The sequence below is a fragment of the Chrysochloris asiatica genome, unplaced genomic scaffold (assembly GCF_000296735.1).
Source record: "Chrysochloris asiatica unplaced genomic scaffold, ChrAsi1.0 scaffold00351, whole genome shotgun sequence".
NCBI lineage: Eukaryota > Metazoa > Chordata > Mammalia > Afrosoricida > Chrysochloridae > Chrysochloris > Chrysochloris asiatica.
This window is the reverse complement of record NW_006408869.1, coordinates 1,929,930-1,949,880: the sequence shown is the minus strand read 5'-3', so window position 1 is coordinate 1,949,880 and position 19,951 is coordinate 1,929,930. Positions and strand designations below refer to the sequence as shown.

Here is a 19,951-nt window from a genome sequence, read left to right as displayed (position 1 = left end):
ATAAATGCATTCTAAGTGTATTTTGTTGTTGTTATGTGCCGTGGAGTCAGTTCGACTCATAGAGACCCTGTACAGAGTTTTTGAGGCTGTAAATCTTTACGGGAGCAGAAAGCTTCATCTTTCTCTTGTGTAACAGCTAGTAGATTCAAATTGCTGACCTTGCAGTTCACAGCCCGATTCATAACCACTACACTACCAGAGCTCCTTTATAATTATTTTCTAAGTACCAATTCATTCATTTAATAATAACATATATGACAAATAAGTTATATACATTTTTAATAGCATCATTATATGGTATTATTGACATCATATAGGTTATTAAGATGATATTTTCTCTAAAATCTTCAATATTAGTTGATGCCATTTGATTAGTATAAAGTATAATTTGCTTACAGTAATATTTTATCATGCTATACTTACCAGCCAAAGCAAGTATATACTCTTGAAATCTTGTTCCTATGTGGTTAGTGGCTGTGCAATTATAGCGTCCAAAGTCATTGTCAGATGTAGGTGCAATCTAAAATAGTTAAATTCATAAAGATATTACAATACTAAAATAATTAATAATTATTATTAATAGTAATTAAACATAGATCAACATGTTTATCATATATATATATATTCACTCATTCACTCCATAACTCCAACCAATAAATCCTTATTTTTATTTTATATCCATGAACATTAATAAATGACATTAATCCTTTTAAGATGCAAAGGATGGATATATACTATTTGTGGTGGTTGCATGCTGTTGAGTTGGTTCAGAGACAGAGTATCCATCTATAGTGTTCCTGAGGCTGTAAATCTTTTCTAGAGTCCTGGTGTGGCTCTGCAGGACAATGTGCTGGACTGCAAGGTCAGATTGAACTGCAAAGTTCGCGGTTCAGACTCACCAGCCCAACTCATAACATACTACACCACCAAGAATCCTTATATTATTCATTGTTGCTTTAGTTGTTAAGTGCCATCAAGTTGTTACCTACTCAGAGCAAACTTGTATAGACTTTTGAAGGAGCAGCTGGTGAGTTTGAACTGCCCACATTGTGGTTAGACATCCAATTCTTACACTACATCACCACACCAGGATTCCTATGCATCCACAGGTGGTGGTGGTTGTGTGTCTTCCAGTCAGTTCTGACTCACAGTAACTCTATATAAGGTTTTTGAAACTGTAAATCTTTATAGGTGAAGAAAGTCTCATCTTCCTCCTATGGAGTTGCTGGTAGATTTGAACCACTATTATGATTTGCAGCACAACTTGTGACCCATTACACTACTTGTTGTTGTTGTTGAATGTTGTTGAGTTAGTTCCAGCCCATAGCGATCCTGTATAGGATTTCTGAGGAGTGGTTGGTGACCTTGAATCACTGACCTTGTGGTTCAAGCTCACTTTGCAGTCCAACACATTAACCCACAGTGCCACACCAGGACTCCATTGTTATTGTTGTTAAGTGTCATCGAGTCGATTCCGACCCACCCATAGGGACCCTGTATTGGGTTTCCAAGAAGCAGCTGGTGAGTTTGAACCACCGACCTTGCAGTTCAAATGACTTTGCAATCTGATGCATTAGCCCACAGCGCCACACCAGGACTCCTTCAGGACTCCATTAGGACTCCTATTATATCCATGATAGTGATGTGATGATGGTGATGTTGTGCCACTGAGCCAATCTCAACACATATTGACCCTATATGATGTATCTAAGGCTATAAATCTTTACAGCCTTCCTTAGATGAGGAACAGAATTCCACACCTTCCTCCTGGGCAGTGGCTTGCGTATTTGAATTGCTGACCTTCTGGTTAGCAGCCCAACACATAAACCACTAGACTGCCAAGGCTCTATATTATTCATGTTGTTGTTAGGTTCCAACTCATAACTAGTCTATGCACAACCCTCACGATTGTTGCTACATTTGAGCCCATTACTGATAATGCCACTGTACCAAACCATCTTGGCAGGGGTCTTCTTCATTTTTGCAGACCCTTCATTTCACCATGCATGATGTCCTTTTCCAGAGACTGGTCTCTCCTGATAACATGTCTGAAGTATGAGAGATAAAGTCTAGTCATTCTGGCTTGTAAAGAGTATTCTGGCTGTACTTCTTCTAACACAGATTTATTTGTTCTTCTAGCAATCCATGGTACTTTTAATATTCTCTAACCCTATAACTCAAATGCATCAATTCTTCTAAAGTCTTCCTTATTCATTGTCTAATTTTCACATGTATATGAGAGTACTGAAATACTATGGCTTGGGTCAGGTGGTAGGTAAATTGTAATTCATATATTAATCTAAGTGGATAAATGTTATATCATATTGTTACATCTTTTGGAATGGAAAAATCATATATTATTAAGATAGATAGTAGTATACAGTTTGTAAAATATAAATGGCAGTTACTACAGAGCTGAACTTTAAAAAGTAAGCTTGTTTCAGAAGATGGCTAACACTTTGTACTGTAGGTTTTATAGTAAGACGAGGCTGGTTTAATGGTTAAGAAATGCTAAAAAAAAAAAAAAATGCCAAACTTCTGATCCTCTCAGGAGGGTACAGAGATCAAAATACTCTAAAAGAACATAGATTCATTCTAGTAAAAACATTTCCAGGAATTTATTTTGTAAGAAATAGAGTGCCTGTATAACAATCACTGCAGACAAGCACTTTTTCTTGATACCTATTAACAGCATTTGCCTCAATTTCTACTCAATTCCTATCATTTCCTTTTGTTTTAGGTGTAAATTAGCTGACCTCAATTCTGAAATATATGAAATCCATAATTAAGTTAACCTTTAGGGATTCTGTTTCTGAACATTAGGACCAACCCTGTAATTGTAATGTAGAGAAATCCTGGAGTATCAATTCAGAGAAAAGAGTTGATGATAGTAATAGATATAATTTCAAACCCAATAACTATTATTAAGGAAGGATATGCTTACAACAAGAGTTACTGCTAATTTCAACCCTATCCCAAAAGGGGAAAAATGATTTTGTGGTAATGGGAGGCTATTAACTAACAGTGCAATTTTGAGGTCTATTGAAGATGGTAATTCTGAAGAGTACAAAAAGCTGTGTCATTCATTTTCTCCCTAGCTGTCCATCTAGGAAGAGATCATAAATTTAAAGATTAGAAGTTTAAAAAGATCTTCTATAAGGATTCCTAAGTGATTTAAATATTCATTTTTCTCACAGGTTGTTTTTAACAAAACCAGTCTAATTTACCTCTAAAATGATTTTACTAGTCTAAAAGAGCTTTCACAAGATAAATTTTCTTGCTTTAAAGACGTCTGAGAAAGATAATTCTATAATCCACATGGAAGAATCTGTTTACTGAATAAATACAACAGAAGCAGGATAGCTATGACAAAGAATTGCAACTATTGTCCATCTCCTAAAGATTATTAAAGTAATTTAAATAATAAAGGTTTCTTTGAGCAATTTTTTTAAAGGCTCAATTCATTTACTTCCCTGTACTTAAGTATTCAGCTATGAATAGATAAAAGCTTAGCAATTCTATCTAAACCAAATCTGTTTCCAAATTGTATGGTTAAGAAATACAGAAATGCACAATCACAATACAGCCTGTAAAAGGAAAGCTGTAAATGTATAATGGTCAAATTATGTGCACAGAAACATAGTTTATGTGTACTAGGAAGGTGTTATAAAAGTAAAGTCCAGTAGTGGTTTAACACTCAACAGCAGCACAATGAAAATTTTATGATTTTTATCAAATAATAAGATATTATAACATGAAAATAGATTATAAAACATTAATTTAAAAAGCAATTAAATGTTTACAATGTGTAAATAATTGGAAGTTCTAGGAATATCTATTATTGAAACCATTTCTTTCTTATATGAAGCTAAAGTAATTCAAATTTACTTAAGATATGAAGTTTTGAGACAATAAAGTAAGCCAACAAATATAATTTCAAATATTAAAATACAATCTGAAATCACAATATTAATAATGATGTTCTTTAGGTTTTCCTAAACTGCCTAAATTTGGATTTCCTTTTTCTATGCATTCTATGGTGAGAAAGCTACAAAATAAAAGTCAATAAATAATCTTACTTAGGGTATGAATAACGATAGTCAATCCAGAATGGAAAAACAGTCCAGCTAATCTGTTAGAAACTTTCTGCAGTCTATAGTTGCCCATATATTAAAACCTTCATATACTCAGGGGTATTAAATAAATAAATATATGAATAGGACTACTACAGATGTACTTATGGATAGAATAGTCTGTTGATACAATAAACTATGATACAATTGTTTATTACATTTTAAATTGTAATTTTAATATTTTGAAAATATATGAATGAATTAAAGTAAAAAGAAAATATCATTTATGATATATATGAATCTTGTTATGGTACTGCAGGTTAATATGGCAGTTTGAGTTCACCAGCTGCTCCTTGGAAACTCTGTATAGGGTCAATATGAGTTGGAATCGACTCAACACCACTTAACAACAACAACAACATTATATAAAAGGAAAAAACACAATTCCTCCACATGTCAGTAATTTTCCGTATGATGGTTGCTTGTATGCTGCTTTGCTGCTGGAAGCTATACCACTAGTACTTTAAATAACAGCAGGGTCACCCATGGTGGACAGATTTAAGATGAACTTCCATACTAAGTCAGACTAGGAAGAAAGAAAGATAAACTACTTCTGAATATTTACTCACTGGAAACCTGAATAACAGTGGAAAACTGTCAGATAGCACCCAAATAATGAATATGGAAGCATGATGACTAGCACCAGAATATCGACATGTATAGTACCAGAAAATGATCCCTTCTGGTTGGAAGGCACTTAAAATATTACAGGGGAAGAGCTGCCTCCTCAAAGTAGAGTTGAATGTAATTACGTGAATGAAGTAAAACGTTCAGGACCTTCATTTGCTCATAGGACACAACTCAAAATGAAGAGAAACATCTATAAACATCGAGTAAAAACTGGAACATGGAATACATGAATTATGAATCTAGGAAAGTTGGAAATTGTCAGAAATGAAATGGAACACATGAACATAGATATTCTAGGCATTAGTCAGCTGAAATGAACTGGTATTGGTAATTTTGAATCTGACAACAACATGGTTTACTATGCCTGGAATGACAAATTGAAGAGAAATGGTGTTCCACTAATCATAGAAAAGAACATTTCAAGATCATTCCTGAAATATAACGCTGTCTGTGATAGGACTATATCCATATGCGTACAAGGAAGCACAACTAGTACTCAAATTTGCACACTCAGCATGAAAACCAGTAACGATAAAATGAAAGAATTCTACCAACTTCTTTAGTCTCAAGCTGGTCAAACATGCACTTAAGATGTACTGATATTGATGCAGGTGCTCAAAATACCAACAGAGAAGGAAGGAGTCTTTGCATCAAGGATCAAGCCTAGCCACTCAATACATAGGTTTGATAAGGACATGCAACTTAGACATTGTTTACCTAAAACAGGGGGCTATAAAGACACAAAATTATTATCTTACAACTTTTCAAGAGAGAATTTAGTTTCTGAGGGATGGAGGGAGGTTGAATACCCACTGAATGGTCTTCAGCTTGTCTAGATGGTCTGGTGAAAGGAGATGGGATAGGATTCTTTTGAGTCAATAGTGAATAATTGTTAGCATGAGTAAATGCTGTTGTCACATTGTAAAAGTAGAAGATGTGTAACAAAAAAGGGGGAGTAATTAATCTTATATTCCAGGATCAGAGACCCCTAGGATCACCAAGAGGGAAGAGCATGAGTAGAAATTTGGAATCCTGATCAGAGAGGCAGTGACACCAGAGATGGCAGAGGTGATGGCATGAAGAGATTGAGGAGCTAAGAACTCTAGATCCATGGCAAGGGAAAGGCTGCGTGCTGGTGGGCAGAAGCTTTGCTTGCAATTGTGATGTGCCCTTTAATTGTTTAAATGATTATCTATTCCTATGTGTTTTTGCATACATCAAAAAAGGGGGGGAGATAGAGGCAAATACTATTCACTGATAGCATATGGAGGGGATTGTAATCATTGCAATGAAACAAAAAATTATGGTTGAGTACAAAACCCATGTTCTGTCATGTAAACTATCACTCAATTCACAATAAAAGCTTTTAGATTTTTGTAAAAAAATAAAAAAGATGTACTTATAATTACTGGTGATTGGAATGCAAAGGTTGGAAACAAAGTGAAAGGATCAGTCATTGGAAAATGTGGTCTTGATGATAGAAATTATGCTGGAGATTGCATGATAGAATTTTGCAAGACCAAGTTGTTCATTGTAATTACTTTTTTAAATATAAAAGATGATTATATACATGGACCTCACTAGTAGGAATACACAGAAACAAATTGACTACATCTCTGCAAAAAGAAGGTGGAAAAACTATATAGTCCACATGTAGAACAGATGTAGATTCTGGAGCAGACCATAAACTACTTATATACAAGTTCATCCTGAAGCTGAAGGAAATAAAATAAGTTCAATGGAGTCAAATTATAACCTTGAATAAATCCTATCTGAATTTAGAGATCATCTCTAGAACATATTTGATAAATAATGACCAAAGACAAGAAGAATTGTAGGATAATATCAAGAGCATTATATAGGAAAAAGAAAAAGGTCATAATGAAGACAAGAGAAATGAAAAAGATTAAAATGATTGTCAGAAGAAACTCTGAAACTTGTTCTCCAATATAGAGATGCTAAAGCAAATGGAAGAAATGAGAAGGTAAATTACTGAAGAGAAAATTTCAAAGGGCAGCTGCAGAAGACAAAGTCAAATATTATGATGAAATGGAATTACAAAGATATGGAATTAGAAAACCGAAAGGGAAGAATATGAGTATCATTTCTCAAGCTGAGGGAACTGAAGAAAAAATCCAAGACTTGACTTGCATATTGAAGGATTCTATGGGTAAAAATATTGAATGACGAAGAAAATAAAAATAAGATGGAAGAAATACATAGAGTCACTCTACCAATAAGAAATGGTCAATATTCAACTATTTCAAGAAGTAGCATATGACCAAGAGCCATTGATACTGAAGGAGAACAACAAACGGGCACTAAAGGCCTTGTTAAAGAGCAAGGCTCTGAGAATTGATTAAATACAAATTTAAATATTTCAGCAGAGTAATGTGGACATGGAGGCACTCACTCATCTTAAGCTAAGAAATGTAGAAGACAGAGCTCTCTGGCCAAATGATTGGGAAAGAATTATATGGTTCCCATGCCAAAGAAAGGTGAGCCAATGGAATGCAGAAATCATCTGACAATATCATTTATATCACATGCAACTAAAATGTTGCTAAAGATAATTCAAAAAAGGCTGCAATAGTACATTGACATGGAAATGTCAGAAGTTCAAGCAGGGACACGGAATGAAAGATATCATTACTGATGTTAGGTGGACCTTGGCTGAAAGCAGAAAATAGCAGAAAGATGTTTATCTGGGCTTTATTTACTATGCAAAGACTTTTGGATTGTGTGGATCTTGACAAGCTATGGATAACATTGTGGAGAACAAGTGTTTTGGAACACTTAATTATGTTCATGAGGCACCCGTACATAGACCAAGAGACATTCATTCAAACAGAACAAGGGAACACTGAATGGCTTAAAATTAGGAAAGGTATGAGCCAGGGTTGTATTTTTCACTATAATTATTCAATCTGTATGCTGATCAAACAATCTGAGAAACTTGTTTACATGAAGAAAAACGTGGCATCAGGATTGGAGGATGACTCATTAACAACCTGGTGTGGTGCTGTGAGCTAATGCGTCAGACTGCAAAGTCATTTGAACTGCAACATCAGTGGTTCAAGTTCACCAGCTGCACCTTGGAAACACTATACAGGGTCGCTATGGGTCAGAATTGACTTGATGGCACTTAACAACAACAACAACAACAATATGTAGATAGAAGTCCTGTTGTGGCATTGTGGTTAATACACTCAGCAGCAAAGTCAGTTTGAACCATAAAGTTCAAGCTCACCAACTGCTCCTTGGAAACTCTACACAGGATTGCTATAGGTCGGAACCAACTCAACAGCCTTTAACAACAATAACATATATATATAGGTAGTACAACCTCACTGGCTGAAAGCTTAGAAGACTTAAAATATTTGATGATGAAGATAAAAGACCACAACCGCCAGTATGGGTTGCACTTCAATGTAAAGAAACAAAAGTCCTCACCACTTGACCAGTAAATACCATCAAGATACATGGAGAAAAACTGAAATTTCAAAGACTTCTTGAATCAACCATCAACACTCATGGAAGCAGCAGTTAAGATATCAAATGATGTATTGAATTAGGCAAATCTGCTGCACAAGACTTCTTAAAGTGTTTAAGAGCTAATGTGTCACTTCGAGGACACATTATGAGCCTAGCATTTTCAATCACTTCAGATGCATTTGAAATTTTGATAATGAATACAGAAGAAGATAACAGAATAATTGATGCATTTGAGTTATGGTATTGGAAGAGAGTATTAAAAGTAACATGGACTGTCAAAGGAACAGAAAAATTTGTGTTGGAAGAAGTACAGCCAGATTGCTCCTTGGAAACCAGAATGGTAAGACTTTTTCTCTCATGCTTTGGACATATTTTCAGGAGGGATCAGTATGTGCAGGAGGACATCATGCTTGGTAACCAGAGTGTGAGTAATTATTGACTCATCTTCATATTATAATGGGTAAACAACAAAAATAATGATGTATTAACCTAAGCAACTATGTATGCTACTAATTCCAAATTAATATTACCATCTGTAAATTTGTCATATTGTAATGGCTTGCTTTTTGCTAAGTTAGAAGCTAAGTCACTATTGTTTTAAATAAGAGAAGTACAAAGCACAGTGGAAAAGTTTCAGTTGAGCTTCTTGAGTAATAGAGACTAGCAAGAAAGATTAGGTGATCTGTTTCTGAAAATTAGCCAATATAAACCTTATGGATCACAACAGACTAGCGTCTAACTTTATTTTTGCGGCATATAATGAAGAGGTATCTATTGCAAGAGGATGACATCCAGTGTAGTGATATAGTGGACAAGCATGGGTGAAGGTGAGTCTCCATTAAGTGGATTGGCATAAGATTTAAAAAACTGGACTGCAACTTGACAGTGGTCATGATAAATATAAGATTGTCATGAGTCGTAATTAACTCTAGGAAAATTCCCTATTTCTACCTATCTATGTATCTATTAGTGAAGTTGGCCCAGGACCGGACATTGTTTCGTTCTGCTGTGCATGGGGTCACTATGAGTCGGTTCCGACTCGATGGCACCTGACAACAACAACAATGTATCTATTATTATTATTGATTTTCATACATTTTTGTTTTGCAATACTTTGTTTTTAAGGTGTGACTGATACACATCTGTATTTCTTTGTTCAGAATTCAAATTTAATATGCCAAGATATTACATGTATATAAATTTTTAAGGTCAATACTTTAACCAACAGATCTCACTCACTATTAATAATATCAAATTCTTTATTTTTCACTTGCTCTCTCAGAAATAATGTCATTTAGGTTGAAGTTTAAATAACATGAAAGTTATTTGTTGATGAAACATTCAAATATTGCCCATTTAGAATGCTTCTTGACATTTACTATGGATAATCATGAGCTGTCCCAGAAAACTCAAAAGAAGCAGTAAGAAATAAACCATGTATAACACATTAGCATTAATTTACACATGGAATTTAACCTAATTTCATTTAACTGAGGTTAAAATAATAGAATATTGGTTAAATTTATTGACCCAAATGTCCATATGAAACTGACCTCTGTTTCAATTAACCAGTAGTTACTTTATCTAATGTGGTTCTAAAAACTGATTTAAATTGACTAAATTTACACAAAGTAGTTTATTATTACACAATCAATTATTCAAATATTTGAAGATATAAGTGGTTAAATCCTTCTATAAACCAAGTTGTTTCACAGCACCAAATTAGTAATTAGAGATAACATGGTACCACTTAGAAGATCATTAAGTGGATACAATATAATTATAAAATATTAATCAAAATACTCATTTCTTTTCATTAATTTAAACTAATTTAGTGTAAAAATTTATAGTTTTATAGCTAAAGAAGGCTCTGAAATTCATAATGCACACACAAACATACAAATTGTAATTAATAAATAAAAGGTGTTATAATCAAGCACTATTTAAAGAACAGATTATTGGTGGAAGAAAAGCAGTTAGCTAAAAGCACTTTTTAAAAAATTTCAAAGAAGACACTGAATAAGTAAGTTTGGTTTATTTGTGCACTGTCCATATGTAGACAATAGGCAGCATTCATATATGTCAGTCTGAGCAAAATAAGAGAATGACCAGAAATGCAATGAACAATAACAAGACTAAATTTAATTTTTTTATTTTAGTCATTACAAAGTTATTAATTATTTTTTCTTGCTACCTACCTCTAGTATAATTCCTTTCCTTCCAAAAATAAATTTATGAAAATAATGGCCTTTTCTATACAACCATGTTTCTAAATAAGAAAATATTGAGACATTCCTTATTAATGGGCTATAATTTAAATGCATAAAATTTATCTTTATGTAAATTGATATGAAATACATAGACTATGATTTCAAAGTATATTTATAAATACAGGTATTTCAATAGAAATTCAAACAGATCACTTCTAAAATAATATAATCTATTGCTACTAGGAAGACTTACCTCCAATATAATTTTTCTTTCTGTATTATATGTCTTTAAATTAGTGGTGTTCTTAGCTGGCAAAACTAATTTATCTCTTTTCCAGTGGATTGATGCTGGTGGATTAGACTTCACATCACAGCTTATATTGATTGGATTTCCTTCCCAAGAATAATAAATGGTTTGGTTTGATACAAATTTAGGAGCATCTGCAAAACAATATAACACAACATTGTCTTTAAGAAAAAAATAATAATTTAATTAGTGTAAATATTATTTGTTTTCTTTAACTAATGATAGAAGCCTTAGCAATTCTGGATTAATATACTTAATAGTAAATGTCAAAAAAAAACACTTGTCTGTCAGTTTGACATATTGTGGTTGCTTGCATGTTGCTGTGATGCTTCAACATGCAATTGGTATTTTAAATTCAATCAGGATCTTCTGTAGTGGATGGGTTCTAATAAAGCTTTCAGACTAAAATAGACTAGGAATAAGGAGATGCAGACCACTTTTGAAAAAGTTAGCCACAAAAAACCTTATGAAAAGCAGTAGAACACTGTCAGATATAGTGCTAGAAGATGAAACCCTCAGGATAGAAGGCACTCAAAATATCTATACAAAGTAGAGTTGACCTTAATGATGTGGATGGAGCAAAATTTTGGATACCTTCATTTGCTATGGGGCACAACTCAAAAGGAGAAGTAAGAGCTGCAAACATCCATTAATAATCAGAATGTGAGTATAAATCTAGGGAAATTGGAAATTGTCAAAATGAAACAGAATGCATAAATATTGATATTCTATGCATTAGTGAGTTGAAATGGACTGATATTGGTCATTTTGAATCAAACAATCTTATGGTCTACTATGCTAGGAATGACAAATTGAAGAGGAATGACATAATATTCATTGTCAAAAGAAAATTTCAATAGTCTTTATGCAGAGTCCCATCCAGAGTCTTGTGAAGTGGGACATTCTCACTTGAAAGGACAAGCAGACCAGCATAGAACAGCTACAGAAACAGAAGATATTTCTTGAAAGAAAGACAAGCAGGAAAAATCCAAAACAAAAATGATAATATGAATGGATGTTCCCTGGGGAGCTATCAAGGCAAGCACTCAAGTTCTTTCAGGACAAACCACCCTCTAAGACTGAAATTCAAAGGGAACACATGAGCCGACCACATTGGGCTCCTGGTTAGTGGAAGAGGAGGAAAGGTAAAATGAAGATATGCGCCAAGTTTGACCATGTTCCATAGCATCCCACCAACCTGGAGATGAGAGAGAGAAAAGGAAGGGCTAGTTGGTCTGAAGTGTGGTGAGACCTGGGGAATCCTGAGCCCATGGACAAGGACATAGCTACAGAGGGCTAAAGCTGAAAATGAAGCATCCAGCTGATATGAGGTGAGGGCAGATGCACAAAAATGCCCAAACTTATAGATAGTATCCATTCAACCTAGCTTTGATGGCTTGATCAGACTCTGACTAGAGGAAGAAAAAATAAATCCATAAAGGAAATAAGCGTAAATTGCTATAATTTGATGAACTTGACCTGTACGTATGGATGTAGTAGCTTAAAATACCAACTGAGAGGGAAGGAGTTGTTACATCAAGTATCAATCCTATCCCCTCTGTATACAAGTTTGATAGGGACAGGCAACTTAGACATTGGCTACCTAAAAGGAGGGGCTATAAAGGCATGAAGTGACTGGCTTACAAGGATTCAAGAGAGAGTTTTGTTTAAGAGTGTGTGGGGGAAGATAGATTCCCTACTGAACAGTTTTCATCTTGTCTAGATGAGTCTGATAAAAAGAGAATGGGATATGATTCTTATGATTCAACAGTAATCGTTATCATAACTAATTACAACTGTCACAATTGTAAAGGTAGAAGTTTTGTAACAAAAATTGGGGAGTAGTTAATATTACAGTCCAGAAATCTTAAAAAATGGGGGCATAATTAATCTTACATTCCTAGGATCCTAGGACCATCAAGGGAGAAGAGCACAGGTGGAATGCGGGACCTTATCCAGAGAAGCAGTGACACCAGAGATGGAGGAAGAGATGGGGACATGGAGAGAGGGAGCAGCTGAGGACTCTAGATTCATGAAAAGAGAGGGACTGAGAGCTGGCAGCCAGGAGGCAGACTTGCAGAATGTGCGCTTTGGTGGTAGAAATTATTATATATGCCTCTATATATATAAAAAAAAGAGCTAAAATTAATAGAGAGAAATACTGTTAACTGGTGGTACATGGATAGGATTATAATCATTGTAATGAAACAAAGTATATGATTTGTTGAATATAAAACTGATGACCTGCCCTGTAAACTTTCACTCAATTCACAATAAAACTTTAAAAATATAAAGAGGGAGTTTAGTTTCAGAGTGTGTGGGGGAAGGTAGGAAAAAAGAAAGTATATCAGTGGCTGTGTGAGGAAAGGGGGTGGAGAGCTAGGAAAGACAGATTAGAAAAGGACATGAAGAAATTATGGGAAGTGATTGTATCAATGGCTTCATGGATGTATGTAGTAGTTAGATGCCATTTGGTTGGTTCTGACTCATAACAACCCTGTATAGGATTTGTGAAGAGCAGCTGGTGGGTTTGAGCCAACTGTGCAGTGAATAGTCAGTGCTTATCTTACAGCACCACACCAGAAATCCTCATAAATGATACATACTTGTATATCAAAACTAAAATTATACACTTTTTATGTCAACTATACCTCAATAAAACTGTTAATAAAACATAAAATCCATCAAAAATAATTAAAATTAATTATATTACAACATGCATTAATGTTAAAAACATTTTCACATTTTGCATGATTTCATTTATGCAACCATGATAGAGAAATTATCATGATATTAAATGGCTCTAGAAAATACATTAGTGGTTTTATAGTGCTTGCCAGACTGCATGGTGGATGAATGTGTGTGACTTCTGATGTGTACCTGATGCATTTTTGGAGTGAGGAAAATGTTTTAAAATTGATTGTGGTGATGCTGAAGAAGTCGTTGAATATTGCTAAAATCTATTAAATTATGTGTTTTAAATAGATTAGTTGTATGACATTTAAGTTTTATCTCAATAAAGCTATTGAGTATGAAGAAAAAGAACATTTCAAGATCTATCTTGAATTACAATGTTTATATATGACAGTATAATATCCCTATATTTACAAGGAAGACTAGTTAATATTAATATTAATCAAATTTATACACCAACCACTAAAGCCAGTGATAGTGAAACTGAAGAATTATACTAACTTCTCAAATCTGAAATTGATCGAATATGTAATCAAGATTAATTGATAATTGCTGGTAGTCGGAACGTAAAAGTTGGAAATAAATTGAAGAACTAAATGTGAAGCCCAGGATTATAAAGGTCATCAATAAAAAAAAAAAAAAAATGGGACAAATTTAAGGGCCCTAATTCTGGGCATAAACAGACTATGAAACATTGTGAAAATTACACAAATCAAAGAAGACAAAATAGATGATTAGGATGTTCTAAAAATTAGAAACTTATGTGCATCAAAGGATTTCACCAAAGGAGTGAAAAAGGAGCCCACAGAATGCGAAAAAAAAATCTTTTCCAATGACGTATCAGACAGGGATTAATTTCTAAAATCTATAGGAAGCTACAACACCTCTTGAAGAAAAAGAAAAGTAACCCAATTCAATAATGGGCACAAGACATGAACAGATACTTCACCAAAGAAGACATTTGGGCAGCCAACAAAACACATGAAGAAATGATCATGATCATTAGCCATTAGTGGTGGTTATGTACCATGGAGTCAGTTCCAACTCATAGCAACCCTGTACAGGGTTTCCGAGGCTGTAAATCTTTACAGGAGCAGAAAGCCTCATCTTTCTTTCATGGAACAGCTGGTAGTTTCAAACTGTGAACCTTAAGGTTAGCAGCCCGATTTGTAACCACTATGCTACCAGAGCTGAGATGCAAATCAAAACAACAATGAGATATCATCTAACACCAGCAATAACAGTGAAGTTCAAAAATGCAGAGGATTATAAATGCTGGTGAGGATGTGGAGAGACTGGGACCCTCCTACATTGTATGCCTAAGTGTTTAAAAAAAAAAAAACAAACAAACAAAAACAGCTAAATGAATAGAGAGAAATACTGTTAACTGATGATACATGGGGGGGGGGATTATAATCATTGTAATGAAACATGGTGTATGATGTGTTGAATGTAAAACTGATGACCTGCCCTGTAAACTTTCACTCAATTCACAATGAAAACATTTAAAAATTTAAGAAGACAGGAAAAAAAGAAAAGATCACAGGCGATGTCAAAAGAGACTCTGAAACTTGCTTTTGAATGTAGATGAAGCTAAAGAAACTTGAAGGAATGAAGTACAAGAGATTAACAGAAAATTTCATTTGGCAGTTAGACAAGACAAAATAAAATACTATTCGGAAATGTGCATAAGTCTAGAGTTAGAAAACAAAAAGGGAAGAACACATTCAGTATATTTCAAGGTCAGAGAACTAAAGAAAACGTTCCAGTCACAGGTTGCAATATTGAAGGGTGTGGTGCTATGGGATAAAGTCAAGTGGATGTGAACCACAAGGTCAGTGGTTCAGATTCACCAGCTGCCCCTTGGAAACCTTATACAGGGTGATATGAGTCAGAACTGACTCAACGGCACTTAACAACAGCCACAAAAACAATACGCAAAATTTTGATTGACTCTGGTAACATTCAAAGAAGTTGGAAGGAATTCATAGAGTTACAGTGCCAAAAAGTGTTGGTCAATGTGCAGTCTTTTCCATATTCTCAAGAACCAGTGGTATTGAAGGAATATGTAAAAGCTGCACGAAAGACACTGGCGTAAGAAAAGTCTATAGGAATTGAAAAAAAAAAAAAAAACTAATTGAAATGTTTCAACAAACTGATGCTGCCATGTAAACACTCACATGTCTATGCCAAGAAATTTGGAAGACAGCCATCTGACCAACTTATTGGAAGAGATCCATATTTAAGGCCATTCTAAAGAGAGTTAACCCAACCAGATGTGGAAATCAATGAACTATATCATCAATGCATTAATGAAATAATAATTATTATCAAACTATATCATGCAGGTAAAATTTTGCTAAAGATAATTTTTAAAATGACTGCAGCAGTCATAGACAGGTTGTTGTTGTTGTTGTTAAGTGCCTTAGAATTGTTCTGACTCATAGCGAATCTGTATAGGGTTTCCAAGAAGCAGCTGGTGAGTTTAAACCACCAACCTTGTGGTTCAAACTGGCCTTGCAATCCAGTACATTATCCCACAGCACCACAAAAAGAGCTGCTAGAAATTCAAGTTGGATTCAGGAGAGGACGGATGAAGGATATCATGGCTGACATCAAATGGATCTTGGCTGAAAATACTGTATACCCAACTGACATTTAGTTAAGCTTTTCTGACTATGCAAAAGCCTCCAACTATGTGGATCATAAGATACTATGGATAACATCGCAAAGAATTGGTATTCCAGAACACTTCATTGTATAAAGACCAAGAGGCTGTTGTTTGAACAGAACAAGGGGATACTAAATGGTTTAAAATCAGGAAAGGTGTGTGCCAGGGTTATATCCTTTCACTATATGTATTCAATCTGTATCTTGAGCAAATAATATGAGAAGCTGGACTATATGAAGAAGAGCATGCTGTAGGGATTGAACAAAGATTCAGTAACAGTGTGTGATATGCAGATGCTACAACATTGCTTGTTAGAAGTGAAGAAGGTTTGGAAAACTTAATGATGAAAGTACCATGGCTTGGGTCAGGCACACCTTAGTCCTCAAACTGACATCTTAGCTCTTCAACACTTTAAAAATGTCTTGAGCAGCAGATTTGCCTAATGCAATATGTCGTTTGATTTCTTGACTGCTGCTTCCATGAGTGTTGATAGTTGATCCAAGAAGAATGAAGTCCTTGACAACTTCAATCTTTTCTCCATTGAAAAGAATGTTTATTGGTCCAGTGGTGAGGATTTTTGTTTTCTTTACATTGAGATGCAATCCATAGCAAAGGCTGTGCTCTTTGATCTTCATCAGCAAATATTTTAAGTCCTCTTCACTTTCAGAAAGTAAGGTTGTATCATCTGCATATAGCAGATTGTTAATGAGCCTTCCTCCTATCCTAATGCCACGTTTTCTTCATATAACCCAGTTTCTCAGATTATTTGCTCAGCATACAGGTTGAATAAGCATGGTGAAAGAATACAACACTATTGCACACCTTCTTAATTTTAAATCATTCAGTGTTTCCATGTTCTGTTCAAACAATTGCCTCTTGTTCTAGGTACAGATTCCTCATGAGCACAAATAAGTGTTCAGGTTTAGGCATACTTCACAATGTTGTCCATAGCTTGACATGTCCCACACAATCGAAAGTCTGTGTACTGAATATAGCACAGGTAAACATTTTTCTGGTATTCTCTGCTTTCAGCCAAGATCCATCAGACATCAGCAATTATATCCCTTGTTCCAAGTTCTCTTCTTAATCCAGTTTGAACCTCTGGAAGTTCTCTGTCATTATATGCTTGGAGCCATTTCTGTATTACCTTTAGTAAAATTTTACTTGCATGGAATATCAAAGATATTGCCCGATAATTTCCGCATTCCATTTAGTTACCTCTCTTTGGAGAGGGCACATATATGGATCACTTCCAATCAGTTGGCAAGATGACTGAGTGCCTTCAGTGCTGCCTCAATTTCTTGAAATATTTCAATTTTTATTCCATCAATTCCTGGTGCCTTGTTCTTTGCAAATTCTGCAATACACATTGGACTTCTCCCTTCAGTATCATTGGCTCTTGAGCATACTCTACGTCTTGAAAAGGTTGCACATCAACTATCCTTTTGGTACAGTGACTCGGTATATTCCTTCCATCTTCTCTTGATGCTTTCTGCATCATTCAATAATTTTTGAAAGAATACTTCAATAACGAAAGTCAAGGCTTGATTTTTTTTTTAGTTCCCCTAGCTTGAGAAATAATGAGTGTGTTCTTCCCTTTTGGGTTTTCTGACTCCAGATCTTAGCACATTTTGCTGTAATATTTGACTTTGTCTTCTCGAGCTGTCCTTTGAAATTTTCTGCTTAGTTCTTGTACTTCTTCATTTGTCCCATTTGCTTTAGCATCTCTATGCTGGCGAGCAAGTTCCAGTGTCTCTTTTGATATCCATTTTGATCTCTGGCTTCTTTCTTGTCTTCTTAATGACTTTTTGCTTTCTTCATGTATGATGTTCTTGATGTCATCCTACAACTCTCTGGTCTTTGGTCTTTAGTGTTTAATGTATCAAATATGTTCTTCAGATGATATCTAAATACAAGTGTGATATATTCAAGGTCATATTTTGTCTCTCGTGGACTTGCTTTCATTTTCTTCAGCTTCAGTTTGAATTTGCATATGATTAATTGATGGTCTGTTCCACAGTCTTCCCCTGGCCTTGTTTTGACTGATGATATGGAACTTTTCAATTGTCTCTTTCCACAGATATAGTCAATTTGATTTCTCTGTATACCATCTGATGAGTTCCATGTGTATAATCTTTTCTTATGCTGTCGAAAGGAGGTATTTGAAATGAACAAATCATTGATTTTCCAGAATTATCTCGTGCAATCTCCAGCATCATTTCTATCACTAAGACAATATTTTTCCAGCAACTGATTACTGATTTTTAAATAGGTTTTCTGGTCCTTTATGGATGTTTCAAAACAGAAAATATTTGTCTTAACAAAATTAAGTAACTGATCAGTATGTGACAGATAGATTGATACAATAGGTTGTTAATATAGAAATAGAAATATGTGCAGATATGTACTTCATATTTACCATATTTAAGGCCGTCTTTGCTTTTGTTTGAAATTATATAGATTCCTTTTTGTCATTATAATTATAATTAATAACTATTAAAATATAGATTATAAAAATAATTATTAAAAACCTGAATTGTAATTTGCAAAATAAAACATCCATTTCAATAAACATATGTGTATAGTATTAAACTGAAAAAAGTCAATTTAATAAGTTAACATCTTAAAACAGAAAATGCCTTAAAATTAATCATGTATATGTGTCTTGTGAATTTAAATATTATAAATTAGATTATCTTTAGACTCTCAATTCTTTTACTTGATTATATGAATAATGAAAATACATCTATTACTGTATAGAATACATGAAGCAGAAGTTTTCACACAATATAAAATATGCCTTTAAAAATCAAATATCTCAAAGGAAACATATGAGAAGTCATGTAAGCTTGCTGATGACCACATTGATCTACTGGTGAGTGGAAGAGTGGGAAAAGCAGCAATGAAGAAATGGGCTAAGTGCTACCACATTCCACAGACTCCCAATGACCTGGAGATGAGAGAGAAAAGAGGAAAGGCTGATTGGTCCAAAGTGTGGTGAGACCTGGGATATCAAGCTGATATGAAGAGAAAGGAGATGCACAAGAACACCTAAACTTGCAGATAGTACCCATTTGACCTAGCTTCAATGGCTTAATAATCAGAACTGGACTAGAGGAAGATTAAAAAAAAAAAGAAAGAAAGAAAAAGGAAATGAGGGTAAATTGCTACAGTTTGATGAACTTGGCCAATACTCATGGAGCTAGTAGTGATAAATACAAACAGAGAGGGAAGAAGTCTTCACAAAATATCAATGCCATCGTCTCTGTGTACAAGGTAGATAGGGATATGCAACTTAGACATTGGTTATCTAAAGGGAGGGGGCAATAAAGGCAAAAAGTGACTGACTTAAATGTTTTCAAGTGGGAGTTTAGTTTAAGAGTGTGTGGGAGAAAATAGGGTTCCCACTGAATAGTTTTCATCTTGTCTAGATGGGTCTGGTTAAAAGAGATCTGGATAAGATTCTTATGATTCAATTGTGAATAATTGCTATCATGACTAATGTGACTGTCAGAATTATAAATGTAGAAATTTTGTAACAAAAACAGGGGGGTAGTTAATCTTATAGTACAGAAACAGAGGACCCTAGGACCATCAAGGGAGAAGAGCACAAGTGGAATATGAGATCTTATCTAGAGAAGTAGTAATACAAGAGATGGAGGCAGAGATGGGGACATGGAGAGAGTGAGCAGCTGAGGACTCTAGATTCATAGGATGTGAGGGACTGAGAGCTGGTGGCCAGGAGGCAGACTTGCAGAATGTGTCCTTTGGTTGTGTAAATTATTATATATGAGTGAATGTTAAAAAAAAA

The 19,951-nt window shown here is 34.5% G+C and overlaps 1 protein-coding gene across 2 annotated transcripts in view; it reads right to left on the bottom strand.

The window, feature by feature from the left end:
* Positions 1 to 19,951, bottom strand: part of NCAM2 (neural cell adhesion molecule 2) — an 834,023-nt gene that overhangs the window by 184,742 nt on the left and 629,330 nt on the right. For both annotated transcript variants that reach the window (XM_006876060.1, XM_006876061.1), the window contains 2 exons: positions 10,722 to 10,909; positions 424 to 520 (listed from right to left, as the gene is read on the bottom strand). In XM_006876060.1, coding sequence (XP_006876122.1) covers positions 424 to 520; positions 10,722 to 10,909 — 285 coding nt within the window. The remainder of the gene's footprint in view (positions 1 to 423; positions 521 to 10,721; positions 10,910 to 19,951) is intronic.